Source organism: Pempheris klunzingeri, chromosome 6 (genome assembly GCF_042242105.1).
Source record: "Pempheris klunzingeri isolate RE-2024b chromosome 6, fPemKlu1.hap1, whole genome shotgun sequence".
Classification (NCBI taxonomy): Eukaryota; Metazoa; Chordata; class Actinopteri; order Acropomatiformes; family Pempheridae; genus Pempheris; species Pempheris klunzingeri.
This window is the reverse complement of record NC_092017.1, coordinates 15,105,986-15,132,539: the sequence shown is the minus strand read 5'-3', so window position 1 is coordinate 15,132,539 and position 26,554 is coordinate 15,105,986. Positions and strand designations below refer to the sequence as shown.

The 26,554-nt window shown below is 42.6% G+C and overlaps 2 protein-coding genes across 2 annotated transcripts in view; one reads left to right on the top strand and one right to left on the bottom strand.

Moving 5' to 3' along the window:
* The first annotated feature begins 5,905 nt into the window (after positions 1-5,905).
* LOC139203186 (cortexin-1) lies at positions 5,906-6,295 on the top strand. The gene has a single exon (XM_070832863.1). The coding sequence runs from the start codon at positions 5,915-5,917 to the stop codon at positions 6,293-6,295; it is 381 nt and encodes a 126-aa protein (XP_070688964.1). The 5' UTR covers positions 5,906-5,914.
* Positions 6,296-7,592: 1,297 nt separating this feature from the next.
* The window catches only part of fbn2b (fibrillin 2b), a 60,282-nt gene continuing 41,320 nt past the window's right edge, over positions 7,593-26,554 (bottom strand). Inside the window, exons 20-64 of the mRNA XM_070831988.1 lie at positions 25,926-26,063; positions 25,493-25,543; positions 25,178-25,303; positions 24,811-25,038; positions 24,402-24,527; positions 24,154-24,282; positions 23,815-23,940; positions 23,395-23,520; positions 23,151-23,273; positions 22,857-22,982; positions 22,493-22,618; positions 22,023-22,145; positions 21,734-21,856; positions 21,498-21,623; positions 21,279-21,401; positions 20,804-20,926; positions 20,052-20,213; positions 19,801-19,869; positions 19,554-19,679; positions 19,272-19,397; positions 18,962-19,111; positions 18,780-18,851; positions 18,549-18,674; positions 17,804-17,929; positions 16,954-17,079; positions 16,731-16,847; positions 16,224-16,352; positions 15,930-16,049; positions 15,654-15,779; positions 15,286-15,438; positions 15,108-15,173; positions 14,889-15,014; positions 14,409-14,528; positions 14,191-14,313; positions 13,889-14,020; positions 13,645-13,770; positions 13,242-13,448; positions 12,845-12,970; positions 12,615-12,737; positions 12,220-12,336; positions 11,989-12,117; positions 11,658-11,777; positions 11,113-11,344; positions 10,789-10,942; positions 7,593-10,609 (exon numbers count right to left, since the gene is read on the bottom strand). Of these exons, the coding sequence (XP_070688089.1) occupies positions 10,232-10,609; positions 10,789-10,942; positions 11,113-11,344; positions 11,658-11,777; positions 11,989-12,117; positions 12,220-12,336; positions 12,615-12,737; positions 12,845-12,970; positions 13,242-13,448; positions 13,645-13,770; positions 13,889-14,020; positions 14,191-14,313; positions 14,409-14,528; positions 14,889-15,014; positions 15,108-15,173; positions 15,286-15,438; positions 15,654-15,779; positions 15,930-16,049; positions 16,224-16,352; positions 16,731-16,847; positions 16,954-17,079; positions 17,804-17,929; positions 18,549-18,674; positions 18,780-18,851; positions 18,962-19,111; positions 19,272-19,397; positions 19,554-19,679; positions 19,801-19,869; positions 20,052-20,213; positions 20,804-20,926; positions 21,279-21,401; positions 21,498-21,623; positions 21,734-21,856; positions 22,023-22,145; positions 22,493-22,618; positions 22,857-22,982; positions 23,151-23,273; positions 23,395-23,520; positions 23,815-23,940; positions 24,154-24,282; positions 24,402-24,527; positions 24,811-25,038; positions 25,178-25,303; positions 25,493-25,543; positions 25,926-26,063 (6,050 nt within the window). The 3' untranslated portion in view covers positions 7,593-10,231. The remainder of the gene's footprint in view (positions 10,610-10,788; positions 10,943-11,112; positions 11,345-11,657; positions 11,778-11,988; positions 12,118-12,219; positions 12,337-12,614; positions 12,738-12,844; positions 12,971-13,241; positions 13,449-13,644; positions 13,771-13,888; positions 14,021-14,190; positions 14,314-14,408; positions 14,529-14,888; positions 15,015-15,107; positions 15,174-15,285; positions 15,439-15,653; positions 15,780-15,929; positions 16,050-16,223; positions 16,353-16,730; positions 16,848-16,953; positions 17,080-17,803; positions 17,930-18,548; positions 18,675-18,779; positions 18,852-18,961; positions 19,112-19,271; positions 19,398-19,553; positions 19,680-19,800; positions 19,870-20,051; positions 20,214-20,803; positions 20,927-21,278; positions 21,402-21,497; positions 21,624-21,733; positions 21,857-22,022; positions 22,146-22,492; positions 22,619-22,856; positions 22,983-23,150; positions 23,274-23,394; positions 23,521-23,814; positions 23,941-24,153; positions 24,283-24,401; positions 24,528-24,810; positions 25,039-25,177; positions 25,304-25,492; positions 25,544-25,925; positions 26,064-26,554) is intronic.

Sequence of the window (26,554 nt, the reverse complement as noted above, 5' to 3'; positions counted from 1 at the left end):
GCAGCTCCCCTAAACCTTTTCTTCAGGTCCACTTTATCTTTATAAGCACCAAATTGAAAAGGGTTAATTCGATTCCCAGCAGGCTCTGGCTGAGACTGGGAACATTTACCATTTCTCTCCGTTGCTTTTGCTCTTACCATTTACTCTCTCTCTCTCTCTCTCTCTCTCTCTCTCTCTCTCACTCTTCTCCCTTTCTCGTTGTTTCTAAAGTCTAATTACTTTTAGAGAGTGGCTTTACTCAGGCTATAAATAATGACAAATCAAGGCTGTCTCTGCACTAAACTCTATAGAGGCTGGCTTGGTTGGCTATCTGTGCGCTTGAAGTGGTGGCATGTGTTTTTCCTGTTGAAAAGATCATGCTTGTCCTTGTTTTGATGTGAAAATTTGTGTGAATCTTGTTATTTGCCTAGGTGCATGAGAGACGAGAGACCAAGCAGACACCCAAGTAGAGTTTAACAGCAAGCAAAACAAGTAGTGAGGCCACATTGCAAAGATAATGTCATATTGTTGTGGATTTGTTCCAAAGTCTGCATTTTTTTCCCTCTACAATTGCTTTAAAATTATAACTTGGGACAGCAACAGAAGAGAAAGCCTTCCATCCAACACAAATTGCTTGATGTGGCACCACAGATTTAGCCTTTTTGCCCAAATGCAGCTCTGTCATCCTTTACTTGGCTTCAAAATTCAGCATTCGAGCACTTGCATCTCACTACAATTTGGAGCACCAGAAGAAAGATTAGGTAACACTTTACATTAGGTCCCTCTATTTAGCATTTGTAAGTTGTAAGCAGTGTATATATGTGTCATTAATGTTTATAGCACACTATAATATAGTTGTAAGCACATATAGGCAATTATAAATGTATTCATTAACAGCTATCACAATAGCTGTCTTCATAGGTGAAGTTATAATTAAAAATGTTTGTATACCTGCTACAGTGAGTTTTCAGTCATTTATTCAATGTTTAAATAGTGCTTATAAATGCTAAATAAAGTAGGGAAGTAAAGTTTTCCCAGGTTTTGAACCCTGATCTGTATGGTATTTGAACTTGAATGCGTGTATTATGTATGTGTGTGTGTGTGTGTGTGTGTGTGTGTGCGTGTGTGTGTGTGTGAGTGTGAGAGAGAAAGAAGAGGAGATGTGAATAGAGGAGGGAAAAGTTGACACCCTGGTCACCTGAGAGGTAGCTAAATTATTTTCAGCTCTCTTCATTTCATTTATCTTGATGAGTTCTGCCAACGTTAGTTTGACCAATGGCTCTGTGAGGAAGTGATGACAGTGGTGCAGTTTGTGTGTGCGTGTGTGTGTGTGTGCGTGTTTAAGTGAATCTCTCTTTATCTATATACTATATACAAATATATGAGCGTCAGTATACCCACTTCAAAGTCTGTGTGTCCATTGCATTGTGTGCGCTTGTGTGTTTTTGTCTGTAAATGAGTTCCCTCAGGTGCACTTGTGTGTGTGTGTGTGTGTGTGTGTGTGCACGTGTGTGTGTGTGTGTGCGTGCATGTGTGAGAAAGGTCTCCATTAGAGGACTTTTCGATGAAGACTGACGAGTGTCCGCTTCGCTTCCCTTCATCTCAGGGGTCTCGCCGCTGCTTTGAGGAAGTGTCCTGGAGGAGAAATCGAGTGGGCGAGAACTATTACGAGTCGATGGATGACGGTGTGTGCGTGTGTGTGCGTGTACGGTTGTGTGTGTGTGAGCGTGTGTGTGTGTGTGGCCATTCGAGGGTGATAGTGGCAGTGAGACTTAACGAGGAGGAAAATAAGCTGAGCAATCTCTGTCTGTCCTCCCCTCTACCTCCCAATGACTTATTCACACACGCACACTCTCTCTCACGCGCACACACACACACACACACACACACACACACACACCTTGGAAGCCCATGACTGAACTTTCTGACCACTGACTCTACAAATGCTTGTTGCAAAGGCAGGAAATACATTATCTTTACATTTTTTTAATGAAATCGACCATTCTTTCTACAATATATTTTACTCTCATAGCTGTTCTTCAATAAATCGATACACTATATGTAGGAGTAATTGTACACCTGTTATTGTATCATATGATAGATTTCACAATTTCAAAGGGAACAGATGCTTTCTCTCTCTCAGCTTCAAGTCCATTCTCCCCCTCCCTGAGCCAATTTATCATCCTTTCTCTCTCAGTGATGAGTTAGTGAGAGATAATGGAGAAACGCTGCCACTAAATAATTACAGGGTGGATAGGATCAGATGAGGAGGTTATGTTTGTACCTTTTACCCGCTCCTTCCACTTTCAAAATGGAAATCATCCCAGTGTGTGGGTTTCAGCAGCAATGTTCTTTTTTGTACGTGTTTTTGCACACACTTGTATTTCAAGTGTGTGTGTGACTGTGTGTGTGTTTAATGCGTCTGTGTGTGTATGTGCTAGCGTGTAGCTGACAGTCTCAGAACTAGTCTGTCTGCATCTCTGTGTGTTTACATGTTATAGTAGAGTTTTTTCCTGTGCAATGACCATCTGTCCAGGGCAGACTTTGGTACTGAACCTTAAATTAAGTATAAAAGTTTTAATTTGCCACATCTGTGTGGGTGTGCAAGGTCTTAAACTGCATTTTATTTCAGCAGATATTTTGTATGGCTGCTTTAATGTGTAAGCTGCATTAAATACTGAAGGTTAGAACATTTTGTTAAAAACTTTCTTTAGAAAACCATTTATATTCCTCAAAGATATTGATAAATGTGTTGTTTGCAGTGATGCATAGCCCTGCCTCTGCTGGTATTGCCCAGACGTGAAGCCCAACCACTGAATTACACTCTGGCATTTCCATTATTGATTAGTATTACAAAGGCCTGGCTTATCTTAAACAAACCCCATGACAGTTTAGCAATTAGGAGATCACTCTTACTGCCATTGGCAACTTTTCAAGTAACAACCTAAAAGAACAGCGTTACAGTAATTGCTTCCAATTAAGCCGAAAAATTGGTGAAAGCTAGGAGTGGATTCAAAACTATCAATATGTAAAAAGCAGTTCATTGCAGTTGGACAACATTTCTGAAGTGGTGCTGCAGATGTAGATGTGACGGTGTCCGTCGTCATAATGTCCTTGAAAACAGTTTCAAGGTTTTCTCACCTATTTTTAGGTTTTGCTACTCACATCAGTCAACGGCAGTAGAAGAGACGGGGACACAGAGACAGTCACACACACACACACACACACAAACACACATACACACACACACACACACACACACACACACACACACACACACACTCACTCACATACACACACACACAAACACACATACACACACACACACACACACACTCACTCACATACACACACACACACACAAACACACACACACACATACACACAGCCAGACGGTCTGTTTGAACACTCACAGAAATGCACATTCATTCACAGTGTGAGTGCCACCTCCCAGGTGTGTCATCCTGCTGCCAGCCTGAGTCTGGTGCACCAGCCACCCCAGAGACGCTGACTGATGAAGTAGCAGATAGAAAACCTTTGAACCGAAAGCAACAGAAAGAGAGAGAGAGAGAGAGAGAGAGAGAGAGAGAGAGGGAGAGAATATGGCAAAGGCATTTTGCCATGGTCATGCAGAGGAAAGTCAGACCAGTTTGTGCCAGCAAACCTTTCCTCTCTCCTCTGTACTGCTGCCGGTTCACTACAGGAACTTTTGCTCTATTCATCCTCCTCTATCAATCCTCCTAATTTGTTTCTCACCTTCCTCTGCTTTCTGTCCATCCTGCATTCCTATTTTATCTTGATAGATCGAGTCACTCATCTGTCTTTTTATCTCTTGTTGTCCTATAAAGCTCCCTCTATCTGGACAACAACTAAGTCATTGTAATTTTTTTCCCCACTTTTTGCTCCTTAATACATTAACCTAAGATTTAAAAGCCTGTCCCTGTTTCCTGCCATCTCTCTCTTTCTCTCCTCCCCTTTGCCTTTGCCTTCGTCTCTGTTAAGCATCTCTCCACACACACGTAGGGCTCTGCATATCTCTTGGTATCACATTTGTCTAAGCAAATAGCCCAGTCGCCGCTCTATTCAGATGGGTGAGCAGGTAAAAATGGTTTACGTATCACATTTCCTCAATAATTTGAAACCTGGTACGCTGCAGGAGATGTGATTTTAGATTATTAATGAGGCTCTGCTACACTTTGTCTTTCCCTCCATCATGTGAGCAAATGAATGAAGGGGGTCAACAAGTGAACAAATGGCCTACTGTAACAGTGCACTGACAAATGAGGATGATGTAATGCGGTATCAGTGTTTATAATTGTGCATTCATTACTGCTAATGTGGCTGTAATGACACCATAATCATCTTACTAATTGAGTGTCATTACAGGGGATGCTGGTCCTGTGTTCTCCCCACAGATGGCTAATGTCACTGTCACCGTTACTTATTGAACAAAGGGTGGTAATAATCACATTGTATGATGAAATGAGGAAGGAATGACTAAATCTTCCCCTTATGGTTCACATTAAATGGTCACAATGGAAAAGTTGTGCAATGCAGTTGTAGCAATGTAATGTAGTTTTATTGTAAGGGATTTGACTACATTATGGTGTTATATTGTTAAGATTATCTGCCCTCATTAGGACATTAGCTGTATTAGTGATATTCTTTGACAATTATCTGAATTCTTTCCTAACTGCATCCCTCTTATTCTTTCAGGCGGTGAGTTAAAAGGAGCTGCAGTCACTCACTGTTGCTCGGCCGAACCAGGAACACCTGATGAAACCACGTGTGGCAACAACCTTCATGCCACGTCTGCTGAGGACTGCTGGAACAGCCCCATAAACAGATTCTACATTTACTAGACTGATGATCAAACTGGATGAAGCCACTTCTCATTTAACAAACACGAACTCATCTTCTCAGAACCATATAACAAATTTTCTACCTCTCGGTGCTGCTCTACTTATCAGGAGAGGCAGCTTTTGAAGACATCATCTCACCTTATTTGAACACTTGACAGCTCTGACCCGCTTATCAAGCTCCAGCTAGTCTGGCGGAAGGCAAAACATTGACTTTAGCGGGAAACATCAGCAAGGTGATGTGCTGTTTTATTATTATCTTTCAGGGCCATTGATCCATTGAACTCCTAATCTAATTAACACACAAACAGTCACCCATGTGTGCACACAGACACACACCTTGTGTTGCTGGCTTCTGCAGATGCTTTAAATAGACTTTGTTACACCTGGGTGCTGCTATCAGTTCAGTGACACAACACCCAGATACACACTCATAGAAGTATATAGAAGTCCATCTGCACACTATTAGCTCCCATAGTGAACACTGACCTTGACTGTGATCAGACACATGTTTGTGTGTTTGCATAGGCAGTGTCACGTCCTGTCTGCTCCGATTGAGAGTGAGAATGAGAACTGATGTGGCAGAGCAGCCCTGATATAATAATAACGCCTGAGGGATCGGCCCTTAAATAAGAAAGTTATAGAGCTTCATTACACTGTTTAGTCAGTTCCTCAAAATACGTGACACTAAAAAGTAGTCCATATTAATTGAAAAGTGTGTGCGTATGCATGCGTGTCTGTCACATTGTCAGAGCAGATTAGAGCCCAGCCTTTCTGGGTCACGTCACTTTGACTGACCTAGATTTGACTAAATAAACTGTCCAGCAGAGGAAGATGTGTGTGCACGTCCTGCCGTGATCAGAATACACACATTTTAAACAGATACATCACTGTCTCGGATTTGGAGATTGCTCTGCAGTCTTCTTACTTGTTAACTACCTGCTAACTGAGGCTGCTTAACTTCTTACACAAAACAAGCAGGGTCTACACTGTAAAACTTGTAAGCCATCTTCATATTAAGCCTTGTAATCAAACTCCTTATCCCCAGTTTGGCCTTTCTTTCTGCACCACCGCTCATGAACACCTTCCCGTCCTTCTCCGCACCTCCCCCCAATACACCAACCATCCAGTCAGTGTGTAAGCCCTGCCTTCGGGCCCCGTGGAGGATGAACGATGTGCCCACACTTGACTACGAGTTGCTGCTGTCCCCGGCCAGCTCCTCCCTCCCTGGCAGTCCTGGCGGTGGCAGCAGCAGCCCCCCCCTGGCCTTGGTTGGGGTCGACACTGAGCAGCGCACCGCCTTGGCCTTTGTAGGTCTCCTCATGCTCTTCCTGGTCTTCCTGCTGGTCAGGTGCTTCAGGATCCTGCTGGACCCCTACAGCCGCATGCCTGCATCATCCTGGACTGACCACAAGGAGGGGCTGGAGAGGGGTCAGTTTGATTATGCACTGGTGTAGGGTGTTGTATGAAGAGGGGGTGGAGAGGGGTATATTTCACTGCACATAGACAGAATCTGTAAGAGCATTGAATAATTTTAGATGTGGGAATGGACTGTACCAATACATAATATGGTGACTACACTCTAAGAGGGGGATTTACCTGATATGAGTATACCTGGTGTATATTACTGTATTGCAGCCTTTTTCATGGTGTAAATATGAGGCTGCAAGATCCTGTGTAACCATGTTAAGTCTGATTCAACAACACAGACAACTGGAAATCCTGTGACCCAGATGTTGGCCCATGAAAGACAGAAATATTGAGCTGCACAGCTGCCTTAACTTGACCTACTGTACTAGTCAAACACGCTACCACATCAAAACATCACTTTAGGGCTAGATTTTCCAAACTCCAGAGCTTGTTAGTATTAGAACACAATTAAATTTTGGAAAGACCACCTTCATCCACATGGGTCCATTACATCGAAGCTACATTTGGGGGAACACTCTACATGCAGAACACAAGCAGAACTTAAATGGAGGAGTTTACACTTAAGCAGATGCCCCTTTAAAGAACCAGTGTCCATTGTAAAGCATCCAAGTGCTGATCAAGGAGCACAAATCCTCACTTTTTTTTTTCTTTTGGACACTGATCCTCGAGCAGCACTGCAGTTTCAGATGCTTTTTAAGGTCTGAGCAGGTAGTTTGCGCTCCCATAAAAGTTTGTCTGTGTATGTTCTGTGTGTTATTGTGTCTATAACTGAGAAGCCATAACGAAACTATATAATCTCTTATTACTGCAAGTAGAGTTTATGTTCACTGGTTGTACCCTTTGCTTTAGTCAGCCTGCCAAGTGTGGTGATGAGGCAAACAGCAACCTTTAGGCAAGAGAAAGCTTTATTTTTCTATTCTTGACTCAAGTTTGGGAGTCTCCTTTTTGCTATCTTTCTGTCCTCTTCCTCTTACTGTATCAATATTTAGACTGTGGATTTTTGAGATAGCCATGCAGCCAGATCTTAGATGGAGGCAAAGCAGGTAGCTTTGCTTTTTTGTGTTTTGTAATTACATATTTTTCTGACTATCTGCTTTGTTTTTGATACACTGGGATGAATCAGTGAAAATAAAAAAGAATTTACTTCTTCAATTACTAAGATAATTTCCACTGATTGCTGGACTGTGTGGAAGGTCCACATTGCTCATGTTGGAGATTAAATAAAATGATTACTAATTATTTGTCACCTTGTGTAACGTTTGTTAGTCATATTATACACACACACACACACACTAAGAGAAAAGAAAACCTCAGACAAACCACTTAAAAATATAACCCACAATACTTTATTGCCATTAATGTCACTGGACAAAAGTTTACAATATTATGTGAATCACTCTAATTTTACAGTCTGCCATTTGGTGTCATGAATCTTTGGTTTTTGTCTTTGCACAAAGATGATGATCAGTCAGGATATTAAAACTTTTTCCACCATGGCTGACTGATTTATTGATCCTCAGCTGGTAGACGTGGTGTGACTGGATGATTGTCATTTCAGCTTTCAGCTGGACTCTGGTATCAGCAATTGTTAGGGTTAATGTGACCGATTGAAACAGGCTCCTCATTTCCTAAAGTACAAAATATAAAGCACATATTTCAATGCAAGCAGATGATGATGACAGTATTGTTTCAAGTTTGACTCTGAAGCTGAGATACAGTAAGCCCACGCAACATACTGCCTTTTTTAAAACATAGTGGCAAATAAAAGAAAAATTACAAACTGACAATAAAGATACAAAGTATACAAAGGTTCCCAGGTTAGAAAATGATTATGTATTATAAACATTGCCCAGGCTGTGGGACAGTGCTGTTAAGAGAAAAAGAATACCGTTGAGCACCATAGATCCAAGCTGGAGATGGTCAAGTTTGCATTGATCCTTATGTCATTACAGACAGTGTAAGCTTGTATGAGATAATAGATGATGGGAATGTTCATTATCTTTAAGTCTGACATGTTTTGATGTCATTTTGCTAATGGCTGATTTGACTGGTGACAGTGGTTTCAAACAATACAGTCAGTGATCAACAAATACAATGGTGCATTTGTTTTTGTTTTTTTGGTTTTGCTTCTTTTTTTCCTCAACAAAACAAAGTCAACAGCACTAAAGGCCTTCAATCTTGGGTTTACTGTGAGTATTTGTTTTGGCAGCCTTGACATTTAAAAAACAATCTAAAGTTCACTTAAAAATATACAATTTAATTTTCAAGAAGCAAGTTTGATAATATTGGTTTTTCAGCACTGAGACAATACAAAAGACAGACATACAACAAACAACAATAAATCCTAGCAAAAAAAACCCCCAAAAAAAACATTTGCAATCCAGATTCAAGACTGCACTATCTTTGTACAGCGTAAGAGATGGTATTATCTAGCACCTTTTTTTTCTCTTTGAGAGAAAAAGAAATCGTGAGAAATGAAAGATGACCTGACAGATATTTGTTTTTTTGTGAGGTTTCGTGTTCACCTGTGCGTGCCCTTACACTGTAAAGCACTACCTTTAGTTACAGCTTAGGTAATGTTAACATGTCATGTACCTTTGAGACTGTGACTGTATTCAGCTGTGTGTCTCATTATGTTGTAAACAAGGCTCAGACCTCAGACATCAAGCTCACGGTGAAGTCCAATAAGTCAGGTAAAGTCAGCTTATTGTCAAGTTCAGCCTCCCAACACTGGCTGTCAGCTACAGCTCTATTGTCCTGAAGTATTTCATTTAGCTGTAAAAACTCAGAACCAGGAGAAGCTACAAGCCTCTGACAGTCAACAAGGGAAAAAGACTTTGGACTTAATGAAAAAGCTGGCTCTCAGGTCCAGAATCAGTGCACCTGAAGTCTTAATCCCTACAAGGATAAATACAAACGTGACCTGATCTATTGTCTTTTAGGTCTACGAGCTACTAGCTGGTGTATTCCCTGCTCATGATGGATGCTGAGCGACACTAGCACCCTCTTTTGTTTTAAAGTCAGCATCACAGCATGGCGTCCATACTCGGTGAGAAGTACTGAGGTAACCAAACATGACAGCACACACACGCAAACACGCTAATCCCTGCTTGCCTCTGTCCGCAGACAGGGCAAAAGTCAGTCACAGAGAAGAACATATGAAAATTGATTGGCGTCCAGCTACAAAACAGACCACTATGGACTAAAGAACCTGAAATGCTGTGTAAATGTTGCAGTCCTTCGTGTTAACATTGTTCAAACAGCACAAATACATTAAATGACACACTACAATACTGAGAGGGGCGGACGTGACCTTGTTCCCCAGTGTTGTGATTTTCATTAAGACCACAGAGAGGTGAGAGAGTCCTTGGACCACCATGATGGCACTCAGCTTCTTAACTTTACCCTTACTTCCTTATAACACTAAACAAATAGAGATCACTTTAGATCCTGTGATTTAAATACAACCATACATGTAACATAAAGACAGCTGTGGCCACTCTCAGCACTTAATTTCTTATAAAAACCTCTGTTTTCTGTAATTTCTTGGTTTGCTTGTCTATGAAAGTGCTTCATGGACTTGTGAACCATCTGTCTGTCATTTTGTCTTTATTAAAGGGCTACGGTCCAAGCACTAGGGCACCTCTCTGCCATCTCCTCCACTGGCTCTCTCCGTGGAGAATGAGTGCTGGGTCGGGTACAAGTGGCGCAAGAGGAAGTTTAGTCAGGGTAAAAAAAACAAAAACAAGACAAAACATGAACATATAATTACATAAACAGTAACAAAGTGGTGGTAGAGTTGGGCTGATTGACTCAGTCTTTCTTAGCCCTTGATTACCCCCTGTTGGTGGGATGGTCCTGCAGTGGGATCTGGAAGGGAGGAGTTACTGGATAAAAGGGCAGGTTAAAACTCAAAGGCTTTAGGAATCAGTCCAGGACAAGATTGCAAGCGCACTCTGAGCTCAGTGCAGATGGATGTGGAGTTTGATGCGAAGGGCGTCTCCTATTTCGCCTTGTAGGTAGTCACTGTCGTGCTGCTCCTCCAGCTGGTGTAGTCTTCGGGGCCCAAACAGTCGCAGGCTGGCGATCTCTAGCCGGTAGGTTCCCGGTGAAGGCATCTTCTTGCCGAGCCGGAGCACGCTCTTTCCGTCGCGGCGTTCCAGCAGGCGGAAGTGTTCATTGGCATTGCCGTGGGTGATGACATAGCGTACATGGTGCTCTAGGGGCTGCAGGGCAGGCAGAAGCTCCAGTAGAGGCTCCTTGTTGAGGAGCGAGGACAGAGAAAGGTTCATGGGGATGGAGGTCTGGGTGTCCACGCTGGCCATACTCACTGCTGGATCCTGTAGTGTGGATAAGAACAGGGGGAAGGAGGTGAAACATGGAAGCAGAAACTTCACGCACTCAGATATAGATCTCAACAGATTAATTTTCTTACAGAAAATCAAAAGTGACCCAGTTATAACCCTGAAACTGATGGGATCAAGACAAGCATTGTGCAGCAGTTTGTCAGCACATGTACCTGGTTGAGCTCATTTTCATCAGCATTGCGTTTGTGTCGCCCGTTCTTTCCTCCTCCGTTGATCTTACACTCGTAGCAGGCCTCAGGAGACAGACTGTCATCCTCCTCGCCCTCCACAAACTGGTTGGGGAACCCTGAGCCTGATAAACAGTGACTGGATGGAAACAACAACAGAGTTTATTAGCTTACTGAGTAAGAGTGAAGAAAAAATAATGGTCAATCCTCCCAACGCATGAAACACAGTCAAATGTTTGCCTCCTGACACCACATTTCACTCGAGAAATACCAGTTCTTTAAAAGAACTTTTATTTTGCTGTCCCTCACCCCTGCCCGGCTCTGTAGAAACCTCCAGGACAGCCACACAGGTAGCCTCCATCCGTGTTGGAGCAGCCGTAGATACAGGGGTTGGTGCCCGAGACACATTCATTCACGTCTTGGCAGCCACCAGCGCCCTGCTCAAAGTCAAAACCAGAGGGACAAACACACTTGAAGCTGCCCAGTGTGTTGTAGCAGGAGGCAGAGCCGCACACAGTTCCTCCCTGACACTCGTTTTCATCTGCAGGGAAAGGAGACAGAAAACGAGAAGGTGAGTGTTCGAAGATGATACAGAACATAACAATTCTGTAAAACTGTAAACTTATATGGCCATTCTAATGTCAAATAAAATCAAGAAAATATATTTATTATTATAATGATTTCTGCTTATACGAATCCAAGATTTTTATATAAAATGATACTATAGATTAACATATTGTTGCTTATAATGAACCTAAAACTACACATACAATTTCACAGGTCGTCTATACCACTTTGTTCCTTCGATGTTCATTTCTGTCATCTGTGCAACACACTGATTCAGTGTAACTCACCCACGCACTGGTTCCACTGGTAATGCTGCACGTAGCCCTGAGGACAGCCACAGCGGAAACCTCCCAGCATGTTCTGACAGCCGTGCTGACAGCGGTGGTTACTGCTACACTCATCCACATCTGAGGAAAATAAAAATAAAGATTTTAAAATTCTCCTTTTCAGCAGCGACACTCGTGCAACCACCATGCTCTGCCTCCTTCAAATCACCTCCTAAATCACGAAACCTTTCCCCGTTTCCATGATTTCAGAATTTCAAAGTAGCCTGTGTGAGAAGGTCTTACTTCTGCACACTATATTTAATTGAATGTAGAGGTTACTGTGCCTGCTCACCCTCACACTCGATGCCGGTGGTGTCCAAGGAGAAACCTTTAGAGCATTCGCAGTTGAAGCTACCAGGTGTGTTGACACAAGACGCCCGGGAACCACACACGCTGTTCTGAGCAGAACACTCATTATTGTCTGCAAGGAGAGGAGAGCAGAATTCATTTGAATTTGTTCTGATTTAAGACAAACTGTTTTCCCAGGTGCAGTAACGTGGTTCTTCTCCCGTCTTGTGCTCACCGACACATGCAGTCTGGTGCTGTGTGAAGCCAGGAGGGCATTTGCAGGTGAAGCCTCCAATGGTGTTGACACAGAGGAACTGGCAGTTATGCTGCTTGGTCGAACATTCATCCAGATCTTAGAGGGAGACAGGAAAGCACTTAACATCCTTCAAAACAATATTACATAGAGGGAGGAAGCCTGAAAGCCATAATCTTGTTTGTAAAAATGATATGAGCAATATTTAATTTGTAACATACAGTACAATTAATAAAAGGAACTCAAACTACCAGTGTGTTGAGGGCCACAACACTACTAATAAAGTTAACCAATAAAAAAAAAAAATCATTAAACAACATCTTACAGTTTTTATGAAGCTGTGAAATAACCTACAAACAAATCAATAGTCCACCTACCTTTGCAAGTCTTTCCATCTGGCTGGAGGCTGTATCCTCTTGGGCAGGAGCAGAGGTAGCTGCCCTCGGTGTTTTTACACAGGAAGTTACAGGGCTTCGGAGACAGGGCGCACTCATCCATATCTGGAGCGTGCAGACAGGGAAAATCAGATAAATCGGCAATATCTAAGAAATCAAATATCTTTGTAACCAAACTTAATGATAACAAGAGAGACAAAAATCAGCCATACCAATACAGGAGGTTGCAGTGAAGTCAGTTTTGTAGCCCACATTACAGTGACAGCGGAAGGATCCGATGGTGTTGATGCATTGACCGTTCCGGCACATATCTGGCATCACTTGGCACTCGTTGATGTCTGGAAGTGCAGAGACATTTCAGAAAGTGATGCGGATTAGACAAGTGCTCACACTGCCAAGCAATAATTCAACAAAGAGCTCACTGTCTTATTAAGCTTATTTATGACAGTAGCTACATTTAACTTGAATTACCTCAGCTCGCTTGGTGTCCTTCCCAGATTGAAATTTTAATTCTATTTATTTCATTTTTGGAACTACTTTAAAAGATTGTGGTGATTAAATTAAATAATACTTTCTAATATCACTCTGCATTATTGCAGTGCTGCTCACCTCTACCGTCTGTGGTGTAGCCAGGGCCGAGTGGGCACATCTTCTTGTACTGTACAGTGCCAGGCAGCGGGCAGAGCTCACACTGTGACCCCCAGCCTCGGCCGGTGTTGCAGCAGCACTCTGACTTGGTCACACTCATCCTGCTGGTGGATGACTGCTGGCACATTGTCTGCAGAACCTCTGTGTAACAGTAGCCCTTTCGGTTATCTGAAGGAAGGATGACAGGAGGACATGAGGAGAGTTTGGGGTTACAGATGGAGGAAAAAATGGAGGACTTTTGGTTGCTAAAGTAGTGTGCAATTCTTGAGCTGAATTTAAAACAAGACTGTAGACACAATTTCAATCATGACATCTTCACCCCCACAGTGTGCAACAACATGTTCCTCTGCAGTAGTGATCTTACCGATACATTCAGTTCCAGTGGAGCTCGGCTCGAAACCGTCATTGCACTCGCAGCGGTAGCTTCCCACTGTGTTGACACAGCGCCCGTTCTTACAGATGCCAGGCTTGGCGCGGCACTCGTTTAGGTCTGCCAGAGTAAAGAGCAAAGGATGGATGGATGAAGAGAGTGAAAAGGCAGATGAATCTACTAACAACAGCAAATACTGAGGCAAACCTCTCACATTGGCTGAAACATTTTTACTCACCCATACATCCCTCTCCATCTGGTCTGCGCTGCATCCCAGGAGGGCAGATACACATGAAGGTACCAATCAGGTTCTTACAGGTCATTCCCTTGGAGTCACAGTCATCCAGACCCTCGGCGCACTCGTCGTGGTCTGGAAATGGACAGGGAGAGATGGCCAATAGGTAAAACTACAGCCAGCTAAAATGAAAACTGCACACAATTGCAACGGCACACAGAGGAAGAGTGAAAACCCAGAGATAAAAGGAGTCAAGCAGATAAAAGTGACACTTGGCAAACAGGAAATCTGCTGTGCCCTCTCACCTCTGCACATGCGTTGGTCATCTCGCAGTACGTAGCCAGCAGGACACATACACTCATAGGAACCAAAGGTGTTAACACACCTGAAGGCACACAGCAGAGGATTCTGGGAGCACTCGTTGATGTCTGGAGTCAAGAGCAGAGACAGCTTAGTTTAATTTACTGTCAGTTTGAATAATGTGGAAAATAAGAGTATGAGTGTTACTGTGTGAATGACTGACCTTCACAGGTCATCATGGGTCCAGGTTCAAAACCCTCCTGACACGAACACTCAAAACCTCCCACCACATTGGTGCAGGTTCCATTTCCACATGGGTTTCCTATGGAGCACTCATCGGTATCTGAAGAAAACAGAGAACAGGGACAGATAGAGGAGGCAATTAAAACCAATGAAACATTTATCCTGTACCTGAGATTTTCTCATTAGCAGTTTAAATGTGAGTCCAAAAATAGATCATGTCGCAATGCAGGAAAAACCTGAGCTTGGTAGGACCTGGGTAATAATACTGCTTTTGGTAATATATTCTGAGACATGGCAATAAATTCCCCAGAAGTCATAGTTCCTAAAGAGAAGCCTTGCGGGAATTGATTTTTTTTCATCTGTAATTGTGGGGCTAGTATCACTGATAGATTACATCATTTAGCATTAATTATAAGAAAATGTTGCAGACTGATAAATTCAATTTCAGAAACCGTCTCACCAATGCAGTTGACTCCAGTGTAATCCAGGTTGTATCCGAAGGGGCATTCACAGCGGAAGGAACCGTCTGTGTTGATGCAGATACCATTCTGGCAGATGCCTGGGTTATCCAGGCACTCATTCATGTCTAGAGAGAGCAAAAGAAAATTAAGATTTTTAAACATATGCAAGACGACTGGTCACTAAATACAAGGGATTAGATCTACGCTGTAGCGCTCACCTTCACGTTCTACGCCCAGTCCAGGCAGCGCTCCGTGGCCGTAGGGACATAGAGTGTCAAAAGCAGCTGGAGTCACAGCAAAAAAAGGTCAGCTTCATTATTTTGCAGATGTGACTGTGGATTAAACCTCAATGTGGATGTGTGTGGATGTATGTGTGTGTGTGTCTGTGTTACACACCTTCGCTCCCTCGTGGGCACAGCTCACAGGGGAGTCCCCAGCCCTCGCCAGGCATCTTGCTGCAGCAGCACTTGGCCTTGGTGGTGTTTGAAGCTTTGGGGATGGAGCATTTTCCTGCCTCGAATTTGGTGAAACAGAAACTTTCTCTGGTATCTGTCAGGAGAAAAAAACAAAGATCAGTAAATCCATAATTCTGCTATGGACAGAGAGTAGCTCATCTGTTATCTATAGGACAAAAATAAAAGCCTCCTCCATCCACTTAGTAAGATATAATATATTTTCCCCTTAAATATATCAAATTACCAAATTCATGCTAAATCATCAACACTATCTGCTGTGGCCTACTGTTCACTAACAGCTTCTCTCACCATAGCAGCGGCGTTTGTTGTCAGAGAGTATGAAGCCCGGCTGGCAGGTGCACTGGAAGCTGCCGGGAGTGTTGGTGCAGGTGCCAAACTGGCAGATGTTGGGCTCCACCTCACACTCGTTGATATCTGGGAAGGGAGTGCAAAAGAGGGCAGGGAGGAGGAAGGGGGGTGAGAGGATAGGTGGTATCTGTGAGTGTGTGTTAAAGCAGGTTGCTAGGTCGCTCCTGTCTCTTTTGTGTGTATGTGTGTGTGTTTGTGTTTGTGTTTGTGTCTTACCTATACATTGGTCATTTTGCACCTCATAGCCAGGAGGGCAGATACATCTGAAAGATCCGTCCAAATTCTGACAAGTTCCAGGAGAGCAAGTGCCGGGCAGACTCACACACTCATTGATATCTGTGAGAAATCAAACAATGTATAAGTACATAGATAGATAGATAGATAGATAGATAGACAGATAGATAGATAGATAGATAGACAGATAGATAGATAGACAGATAGATAGATAGATAGACTGATACTGTGTGAAATTTGTGCTCTTACTTCTCTAGTATATTTAAAGTCCCTTACCAACACAGTTCTTTCCATCCGGAGTGTTCTCATAACCCTCATGGCAGAGACACTGGAAAGAGCCGAGTCCATTGATACACTGTCCGTTCCTGCACACTTGTCCCTGGAGGGCACTGCACTCATCAATGTCTGTAAGATAAACATTGAGAGGATCAGGACTCTGTTTGGTTATCTTTTAAGAAACTCATGTTTCTGAAAAAACTTGGCTCGTGTATAATTTTCTTTACTACACCACAAAAGTTCAGACACAACGTTAAATCCAGTCTAACACATTTCCCCAAAAAGCCAAATAAAAGTCAAAACACAGTCAAATTTTATGTCTTTATTTTATTTCATGTCTGCCCAGATATAATACTGCCAAAGAAAAGGGCAGCGTATTTTTATTGGAATTTTTAGGTGTGATCTTTAACAATGTGACATCTAAACCTGTGTCAAGGCTTTGACCTTTAAAAGAAAACAATAAGTGCTGTTTGACCTTTATAGAGCCGAACACTAAATAATCCTTACCCATGCAGTCGTTGTTGTGTGTGAGCTCAAAGCCAGGGAAGCAGAGGCAGTTGTAGGATCCCACTGTGTTCTTACAGGTACCGTTACCACATGGCTGTCTGTCACACTCATCGATGTCTAAAATAAGAGACAGTAAAAACATTCAAATGTAAAAAATGGCGTCATTATTGGGACTGCATGCTATGCAGTGTTGTGTGTATTAGTTTTAGATTGTGCTCCTCACCCATGCACATGGTCTGGTCAGCAGTAGCCTTGAAGCCGTTGTGGCAGAGACAGCGATAGCTTCCCTGTGTGTCAATACACTCTCCGTGGCTGCACACATTAGGAATCTCCTGGCACTCATTACGGTCTGGAAAAGAAACGGAAATGAAAGATATTAATGTATTGTAAAGGGCTGCACTTGAATTATGATTAGCAAAGGATTAGCTAAAAAAATATAAGATTCTAAAAGGATATTTTTAGCTTATTACATTTCATAAAATGTTGAATCATGATTTATCAGAGCCTTTCAAGTTATTAATGTCGTCCAAAATCAATAGATATTAATTTTAAATGATAGAACACACGCAGAAGCAACATCCTCTAACACCTGAGACACTGGGTCCATCCTTTGTTCTATAGTTATCGACTTATACAAGTATCACAGTGACAGTGACAGTCACTGTCAGAACTATTGGAGATAAATATCCTGTCCATCATCAGAATCGATTATTTATTGCAGGATTAATACTTCATTGCTCTTTATATGCAGTGTCATGCTTTGATTTTATGCAAAACACACTATGTGTCTGTTGTAAGGTATTTACAGTATGTTTTCTTTTTTTTCTGCGTGTTCATGACCCATGCCGGTCCTTAATGACCAAACCAAACCAGTCAAAGCTGGTGTAAATGAACATATCTCAGTAGATTTTCCACTATGCAGTAAATGCAAATTTTAACAGTTTTCTTTTAACAAATGATGTCCATGTCTTACAATATCCCTACAGTATCACCACAATCACTTTTTCTGTCCAACCTCCTTGTATTTTAAAATGGGAAACCCCAGTTAGGCCTGTAAGACAGGCTGGACTTACCCACACAGGCCCCGCTGGGGGACAGTTTGAAGCCTGGCGAGCACTCGCAGCGGTAGCTGCCTGGAATGTTGATACAGTTGGCATTGCGCTGGCACAGGTTGTCCCCACTGTTACACTCATCAATATCTACGCAGGGGGAAGAAAGAAAGAAACAGTGGACATCAATCACACACTCCATAACTGTCTGGTCAGAGCAGGCAGTCAGCTTTGGGACAGCAGGAGAGAAAACACAACGGCTCCATTTTTGGCTCTGGTGGCAGGTTCTGGATGATTGAAGGTCCAGGCAGGTGCTCCCATTCGGAGTCACTCCACTTGTCTTTACAAGGGCATAATTCATGTAGGGAGAGGGTCGCATTAACTCTACTGAGTGGACTGCTAGTAAAAGTGTCTTTGGGTGAGTGTAACTGTATTTGTGTGTGTGTGTGTGTGTGTGTGTGTGTGTGTGTGTGTGTGTGTGTGTGCCTGTTTGCATATGGGTGTGCTGATGTGATTTAGTAACACAATAGTGGTAAGTCTTTGTGCCAGCAGTAAGTATACACTCTAAGCAATGATTCAGTGTGAGGAAGTGAAGGTGTGTATGTGTGAGTGTCTATTTCTGTGTGTGTAGAGACTGAAATGTAGTTATAATATTAATTATTATTATTATTATTATTATTATTATTATGATTGTCGCAAAACCCACAGTAAGAGGAACAAAAAGAAAGAGTGAGACTGAAGGAGACATTGTGTAAGCCTTGAGTACAACCTTCACAAATGAGCAGTATGTTGTTGTAGCTGAAGCCCATTGGACATTCACAGCGGAAGCTCCCGATCTGATTGATACACACTCCATTGGCACAGATACCCGGGATCTCCCTGCACTCATCAATATCTGCAGACAACAACACCACAGAATGTTATAATGCAGTCTGTAATTTATACCAGTGCTAATTTTCTACTTTCTGTTTGTACAGCTTTGCTCTTGTAATGATCTTACCAATTGGCTTGCCAGTGTGGATGTCAATGATAAAGCCAGGAGCCTGGTTACCACACAGTAATTGGTACTCAGCTGAAACAGACAGCGCACGAGACACTCAGTGACAATGATAAAACGTGCTCACACAGCAGTGTTTTCACAGGTGCTTCAGAGGATTTTTCATCGTATTCAGTGACACTCACAGGTAGCAGGAGTTGGGCAGGCTTCGCAGGGCTTGTTCCAGGCTTTCCCCACGTTGTAGGCACAGCAGCACATCTTCTTGGTCATGTTGAAAGACAGCTCGTTCTCACACGTGTCGTTAAAGTTACGGTAGCACACGCTCTTCCTCATGTCTGCATTACAAGAAGGAAAACATTTGATCCTTTAAATCAAAAAGCTGAAAGCCGGCACCTAAAAATGTTTGCCTTTGCAAAACTGTGAGTACTTCATTTATTTTCTGAGGACACGTAGACAGTAAATATTTTCAGTCTAAGAGAAATCTCTCCTACTCACCCATGCAGTTGTTTCCTCCATTGACTTGCATGTATTCCGGGGGACACACACAGGTGTAGTTGCCCAGAGTGTTATAGCAGGTACCAGGTCCACAGATTCCAATGTGGGTGGTGCACTCATCGATATCTGCACGTAAAGATAGATGATAAAAAAATGACAAATTATATAAAATATGAAATGAGAGCATGTTGCTAATTTTTCCCTCATAAGTGATCTAGTTGTGTTCTTTTTCAGTGAATACAGTTTGAGTCAGTGAACTAAGTGTCATTTGTCGATTCTTACCCTCACAGATGCGAGTCTCCTCATTGAGATAGTAGCCTGCTGGACACTCACACTGGAAACTACCAAAGGTGTTAACACAGTTTCCACCCTGGCAGAGACCTGGCAGCTCCTGGCACTCATCAATATCTGGAGAATAATTCAAATTGTTAGACTCATAGATGTTACAAATGTATGAAAGTTTAGTGTTTGGCTGCATAGTTGTTAATTCAGTACAGGCCTGGACAACAGGGGAAGCTGGGCGGTTTACCTTCCAGGATAACAGTGATGGGGTTGGGTCTGAATCCTTCTCCTCCTGGACAAAGAGTCTTGTATTCCGCTACAAAATAGACAAACACATGCAGCAAGTCAGTGTGAGTTTCCATTTCATAGTGGGAAAACCAGTCTGTCATAAATAACTTTTGCTAAGACAAATCTAAGCATTTTAACTATGACATGTGGATGTGCATTTTGCAGTAAACTTATTAAGTAATTGATCAATCGATCTTCTGTGGTGCATACTGGAGTTGGGGGCGGGGCACAGTTCACAGGGGTTTCCCCAGGCTCCTCCCAGGGAGCAGCAACAGGACGCTCGGGTCACGCCCACTCCGATCTCCGCACTGCAGGAGATTCCTCCGTCACCACGTGGAAGGATATCCAGGAAGCAGTTGCCAACACGGGTATCTAAGAAAGGCACATATTCACTATGAATACATGGAGTCCTCACTTTCGTGTAACAGGCATGAACAGTGTATGAATAAAATAAAAGTGTGGTTAGGCTGTGATTTGTTATCTGTCATCACTGATTCAATTTTGTAGGGATGCTGCATCTTGTCTCTATGTTCTCCTGTTTTAGAAATACTGATGTAATGCACTGATTTTATACTTTAGATACATTTTGTCCCTATTTGTTAATTGCACTGTTAAAAGGGATGTTAACTAAAGGGAAAAAAATCTGTAAAATAAAAAAATGTACTAATTTGCCTGATGGTGGTGCTTTAAGTAAATATCTACTATAATTCACATCTGAAAGATGCAGGACCTGCTCCTTGTTATGTTTAATTTCTAAATGTATTTGTGCATTTTGTGTATTTATTCATTTGCTTTTTATTATCTTAATTGTTTCTTTTTCTCAACATATAATCCTTTATAAAAGATCGCCTAATGAAGAACAATGTGTCCTCTTCATTAAAAGCTGCTAATTTTCAAAGTCATCATTTGTCTTATTTCAGCCTGCACTAGATTTAAACCTGCCAGCTTTAAGTGTGACTCACCCACACAGCCCACGCCAGTGGGGTTGAGCTCAAAGTCAGCTGGGCAGTTACACAGGTAGCTCCCTGGAGTGTTCACACACAGCCCGTTGATGCAGTTCACAGGGTCCGCACACTCGTTGATGTCTGCAGTATACAGTGAATCACACAAGCTCAGCGACACACACAGCTCTTCTGAAATACATGACCCTATTACTTTATATGCTGCTTTAAATACAGAAACCATTTTTTCTACGTTCAATTATTTACAATCTTGTTTATGTAACATATGTAGAGGTATGCTGGACAAAGAAACACATGGCTTAAGTAGATACATCTTTGGTGTTTGCATATCTTAAATATCATAGAATTTTGAATTGGAATAGGATGCATGCATGAAGGCTGTTATTATCAAGGAAACTCAGCCAAACTACTGGAGTCTGTTCTGTGTCTGAACTCAGCGATTTTAGAGCTACAGTTACAGAAATGCTACACTGACCAGTGCAGTTTCCTCCGCTGCGGTCCAGCTCATAACCATCATCACACACACAGCGGAACATCCCTGGAAGGTTCTGGCACGATCCAAACACACAGATGTTCTGGAAATTACACTCATCAATGTCTGTGGCAAAGGTGACAGACAGAGAAAGAACATGTTAGTTACTTAAAAAAAAGACCAGCAAAAAAGAGAGAAGAAACTGTGCAGAAAGTGCAGCACCTTGACAGGCCTTGCTGTCTTCTGTAGGAGTGAAGCCCATCTCGCACTCGCAGCGGTAGCCTCCTGGAGCATTCAGACACTGGCCGTTCTCACACAGGTTCACATTGTCTGCACACTCATCCATGTCTGAAAAAGAACAGACCAATGCATCATAGACTTACTGCGCATGAAGCTCACAGCGAACACAATAGCTAATATTCAACTGGGATTTATTTAGAAAGTTTCAGCAACCTTACCAGAGCAGGAAAATCCGTCTCCGTTGAAGCCCTCCTTGCATGTACACCTGTAGGATCCAGGTGTGTTGACGCAGTCTGCATTGGGGTTGCAATTATGGTCCTCTGCAGAGCACTCATCCTGATCTGAAAAGAGAAAAAAAGAGTGAGGAAAAAAATAGTAAAATAGTAAAAAAAGGGTATATGGGTATAGAAGACAATTTTGCATTTTTTTTCTCTTAAAAACTCTTGTTGCAATATAACACTATCTGGTCAACAAACCACCTTGCAGCATATTAGAGCACGTACTCACCCACACACTTGATGCCGTCTCCCACCCAGCCGTCTCGACAGCGACATTTAAAGCTTCCAGGCACGTTGATGCAGGCTGCATGCATGTCGCAGTTATGAGCCCCAATCTCACACTCGTCAACATCTGGAAAGATATGGAGATCAATTAGCCAACAGACAGGCAGCAACACTCATTTTTGTACGGGCTATTTCCCTTTGAACAAGAATAATGCAGTTTGAATTTTTTTTAATGAAATGCTCCTGTGGTAATGTTGTGCAAAGACAGGACACCTTGCTTTTTGCTTAGCAGGGTTTTTAATTCTATAAGTAGTGAGTCATGAATAAATTACCATTTTAAAAATTGTAGACCTCGAACTACTGTATGCATGGGTGAACTATCTCAACACTTGACTCAGATATGGACACACAGAGGCCCAGAACTCTCAGCGACAGCTCAGCCCCTGATGTTTGCATCTGTGTGTGTGTGTGTACCTGTGCAGCCTGTGGATCCCTTCTTGACAAAATATCCCAGCTGACAGTGGCAGATGAAGGAGCCTTTGGTGTTCTCACAGTCGCCGTGGAGACAGATGTTTGGGTTCAAGTCACACTCGTTCACATCTGGGCAGACAGGGATGCATGGACACTGATGAAATGTGAATGCTCTGGTCTTATGAGATCAGAGTGACATAAAATAAGACTGACAGAGAAAATGTCCCGTAGACCAGGTCAGAGAGGCTGAATTAATAAATCAATGTGGTAGACAGAGAAAGTTAAAAATACAAGGGAGAGGAAGAGATTTTAAGATAAACGTTTAAAATGAGAGAAATTGCAGCTGGAGTATTGCTTTTCCTCTCACCGATACACGTCCTCATGTCCATGGAAGCCATGAAGCCATCATAACAGAGACAGCGGTATTCCCCAGGAATGTTGGTACACTGGCCTCCGTCACAGATGTCTGGAGTCTCCTCACACTCATCAATATCTAATAGAAACAGCAGATTATTTTTCAATGTGCTATAGGTGGCAACACCGTGTAGAAATACCAGATAGGAAAACATAAGTCTTTTTTATTTTCACGGGGGAACTTTTGTTTCTGGAGATAGAGTTGCCTGGAATACAAGTATACTGCACACGTCCTGTGTTTTATTACCTGCACAGGTCCTGAGGTCAGGCATGAGAGCGTAGCCCTCACTACAGCTGCACTCATAGCTGCCCTCTGAGTTGGTACAGTGGGTTTCACAGCCTCCGTTCATAATGGTACATTCATCAATATCTGCAAAGAAAGGTCGCAATTACAGTTTAGGCATCTTGGTCACATTAGTTTTTAAGTAGATGAGTTAAGTGTGTGCAAATGAGTAGGTACACAAAAAGATCGATTCATTCGTTCCACTCACCAACGCAGCCCTGTCGGTCTGGTGTTGCCTGGTAACCAGTGTCACAGGTGCACTGGTACGTTCCCGGCATGTTGACACACTGGCCATTCTTGCACAAGTTGTCACTCAGCTGGCACTCATTCACATCTGACAGGACCAGCAAACAGGTTGAGAGATTTAGACGTTATTTACAATGTAGTGTATTGTAGCTCAGGGTGATACTGGACAATAATCATAACACTAGTTCATAAAAATTAAAAGATCCAGAAGAGAGAACATCAACAACAAAAATAAGTTTTACTTTGCGAAAAGTAGGTGGACTGAGGTTTTTGGTGCACTAGCTTTATGATATATAACAACTAGTGAGCCTGTGTATGAATGCATATATGTGTGTGTGTGTGTGTGTGTACATGTGTGTGTGCTGTATGATGTATGATCCACCTTCACAGGCAGATCCATCGGTGCTGAGCGAGTGTCCGGTTGGGCATTCACACTCATAACTCCCTTCTGTGTTCAGGCATGTTCCTCCACGACATAACAGGGGGTTTCTCTCACACTCATCAATATCTGTCAGCAGAGAGCAGGAGAGGGAAGGAGAGATGAGGAGGGAAGAAAGGAGGAAAAGATGAATAACAAGAGGGGAAAAGAAAGAATATGGGAACAATAGAGAGATAAGGTGATTTGTCAAACCGGGCTGTGATTTCACGTTGTGGACATGTATTCGAACAGAGTATCATTTCAACTTGTGTAATTATGCGAGGGACTTTGTTCCCAACTTACCCATGCAGTTCTTCATCATCATAAAGCCGCTCTCATAGCCCTCGAAACATTCACACTCAAAGCTGCCAGGTGTGTTGACACAGGTACCATGACCACACAAGTCCGGCGAGATACGGCACTCATCAATGTCTGAAACGCAAAGACATTAAAAAAGGAACCCTCAATAACTGCTTACTAACAGGACAGGTGTGACAGAAATGGTTCATTTGAGATAAATAAATGTTACTTCCTCTGCTGCTCTCTCATACCTGTGCAGTTCCTCTCTTCTGCAGTCAGAGCGAAGCCATTGTTGCAGCGGCACTTGAAACTGCCGATGGTGTTCCGGCAATTTCCATGAGTACAGAGACCTTGGAACACCTTACACTCATTTACATCTGGGGAGAAAGAGTTTAAATTTTACAGAGACCCTATTACAAGTAACCACGTATATGCACTTTATAGATCCTCTAATCCTCTAATTTCAAAAATACAGTGACAAGTATGACCATTACAGAATGAACTTTATTCTCTGACCAGCTTTCGCCTCTGAAGAGCATCCAGTCTGACATGGCCACTTTGATGACACACAGTTCCACCAACAAAAGTACACACTCATGGTGCCACAAAGCACTTTGGATAAAAAAAGTCCACATTCAGTTAGTTTAAAAACACTGGTACCTTTGTAGAACGGTCTGCCGGTCAGAATATCTCCTCTGTTGGCGAAGCCGAGCCCTCTGGGACAGATGGTTCTGTATTCAGGTGTGCCTGGTTTGGGACACTCCTCACAGTCGATACCCCAGGCAGCACCCACTGAACAGCAACACATGTCCACACGGTATCTTCCTTGCAGTGGCTGGCCACACTCATCCTCGTGCCATTTCATGTAGCATTGCTCACTACGCATATCTAGAAAAGACAGAAAGTTAGAAAATCAAAAACAAAGTCACCTCTGTTTCTGAGTTTCGGCCTAACAGTGTAGTGACATGATAGCTACTCGAAATAACCGTGTCATTAAATGTGATGTCTGATTTCTTTGTCCTCTTACCCACACATGTGCGTCCAGTACTGTCCAAGGTGAGACCCTCAGCACACTCGCAGCGGAACGAGCCCTGGGTGTTCACGCACCGGCCATTTGTGCACACTCCAGGGAACACCTCACACTCATTAATGTCTACAGGGACGAGGACATCATGGTTACAAGGTGAAACCCACACAAACGTGCACACATTTGTTGTTAAAAGAAATCTACAGGGAAAACATTGAAGCACATTACAAGGACAAAAGGCTAAAAAACATTTCCTGGGCGTTGATGTTGAATGAATGGAGCGCTACCGTTCATTAACTTATCAAATGTTCTTACCTTCACACACAAGACCCTTCATACGAGCAAACCCTCGAGAGCAGGCGGTGTCTGAGGAGACATGAGGGGATTGAGAGATGTAATAAACACATTTTATGTATGAACGCTGTGTGTAGAATACGTACTAAAATTCAATATTGCTCCAGGTATAGAGTTCACAATATGGTACCCGTTATGACCCAAGCAGCTAAAACCATGTAGTCTAGTCTGCAATATCATTTTATTTGTTCCTTTATTCTTTTGATCCTGTATTAATAATGTACTTAAATAGCATGTGTCAAAGTTCTTTCATATTAGAACTCAGTGGTGAATTGGTTGTTAAACACTGATCTAAATGCTTGAGTGTTTTCTACAATACCAAGACCTAAAGTTCGGAGGACTACTGAAACTGGCACAAATAATTTCCAGCATTTGCTGCTGCATATGAACTGACCGATCTCGCAGGGGTCACAGGGGCTGCCCCAGGCGGCCCCCAGTGTGGAGCAGCACTCAGACTTCAGGGTGGCTCCGTTGATGTTGACCTCGCAGCGGTTGTCTTGTATGGTCAGCCAGCAAGTACTCTTCATACTGTCTGTGGAGCAACAACAATGGAGACTTGATTATACATACCAGCTGTGGTTTTATTGTGCACACAGTTAACATTCAATATGTCTCATCAAAACACATTGTTTGTATCCTTCAGGCCTAAGAAATGGGTTGAGTGCAGCTCCTTCTTTATGAAACATTGCTCATCAAAACATGACTCCACAGCACCACTAGTGGTCAAAATCAAATGTCAACATATCCCCAGGGTATCTTTAACTATGGCAACAAAATACACCACAAAAACAATTATCGTGTCACCCTCAACTCTCCCTACTGCCATAAAACTTGTGTCTTCGGCTGCACACTGAGCAGAGTAAAGCCCATGGATCATTACATTTAATCCTATGCTATTGCATTCCTAATGAACTGAAATGGTGTACAGTCATAACAGTGACACCTTTTCTCCAAAACCACAAGGCCACCCAAACACAAAACCGCAATTTACTTTCCCTCTCTTCCCCCGCTGAGTGATGGGCT

Coding starts and splice junctions, on each gene's coding strand:
- LOC139203186 (XM_070832863.1), top strand. CDS start 5,915: ATGAACACCTTCCCGTCCTTCTCCGCACCTCCCCCCAATACACCAACC.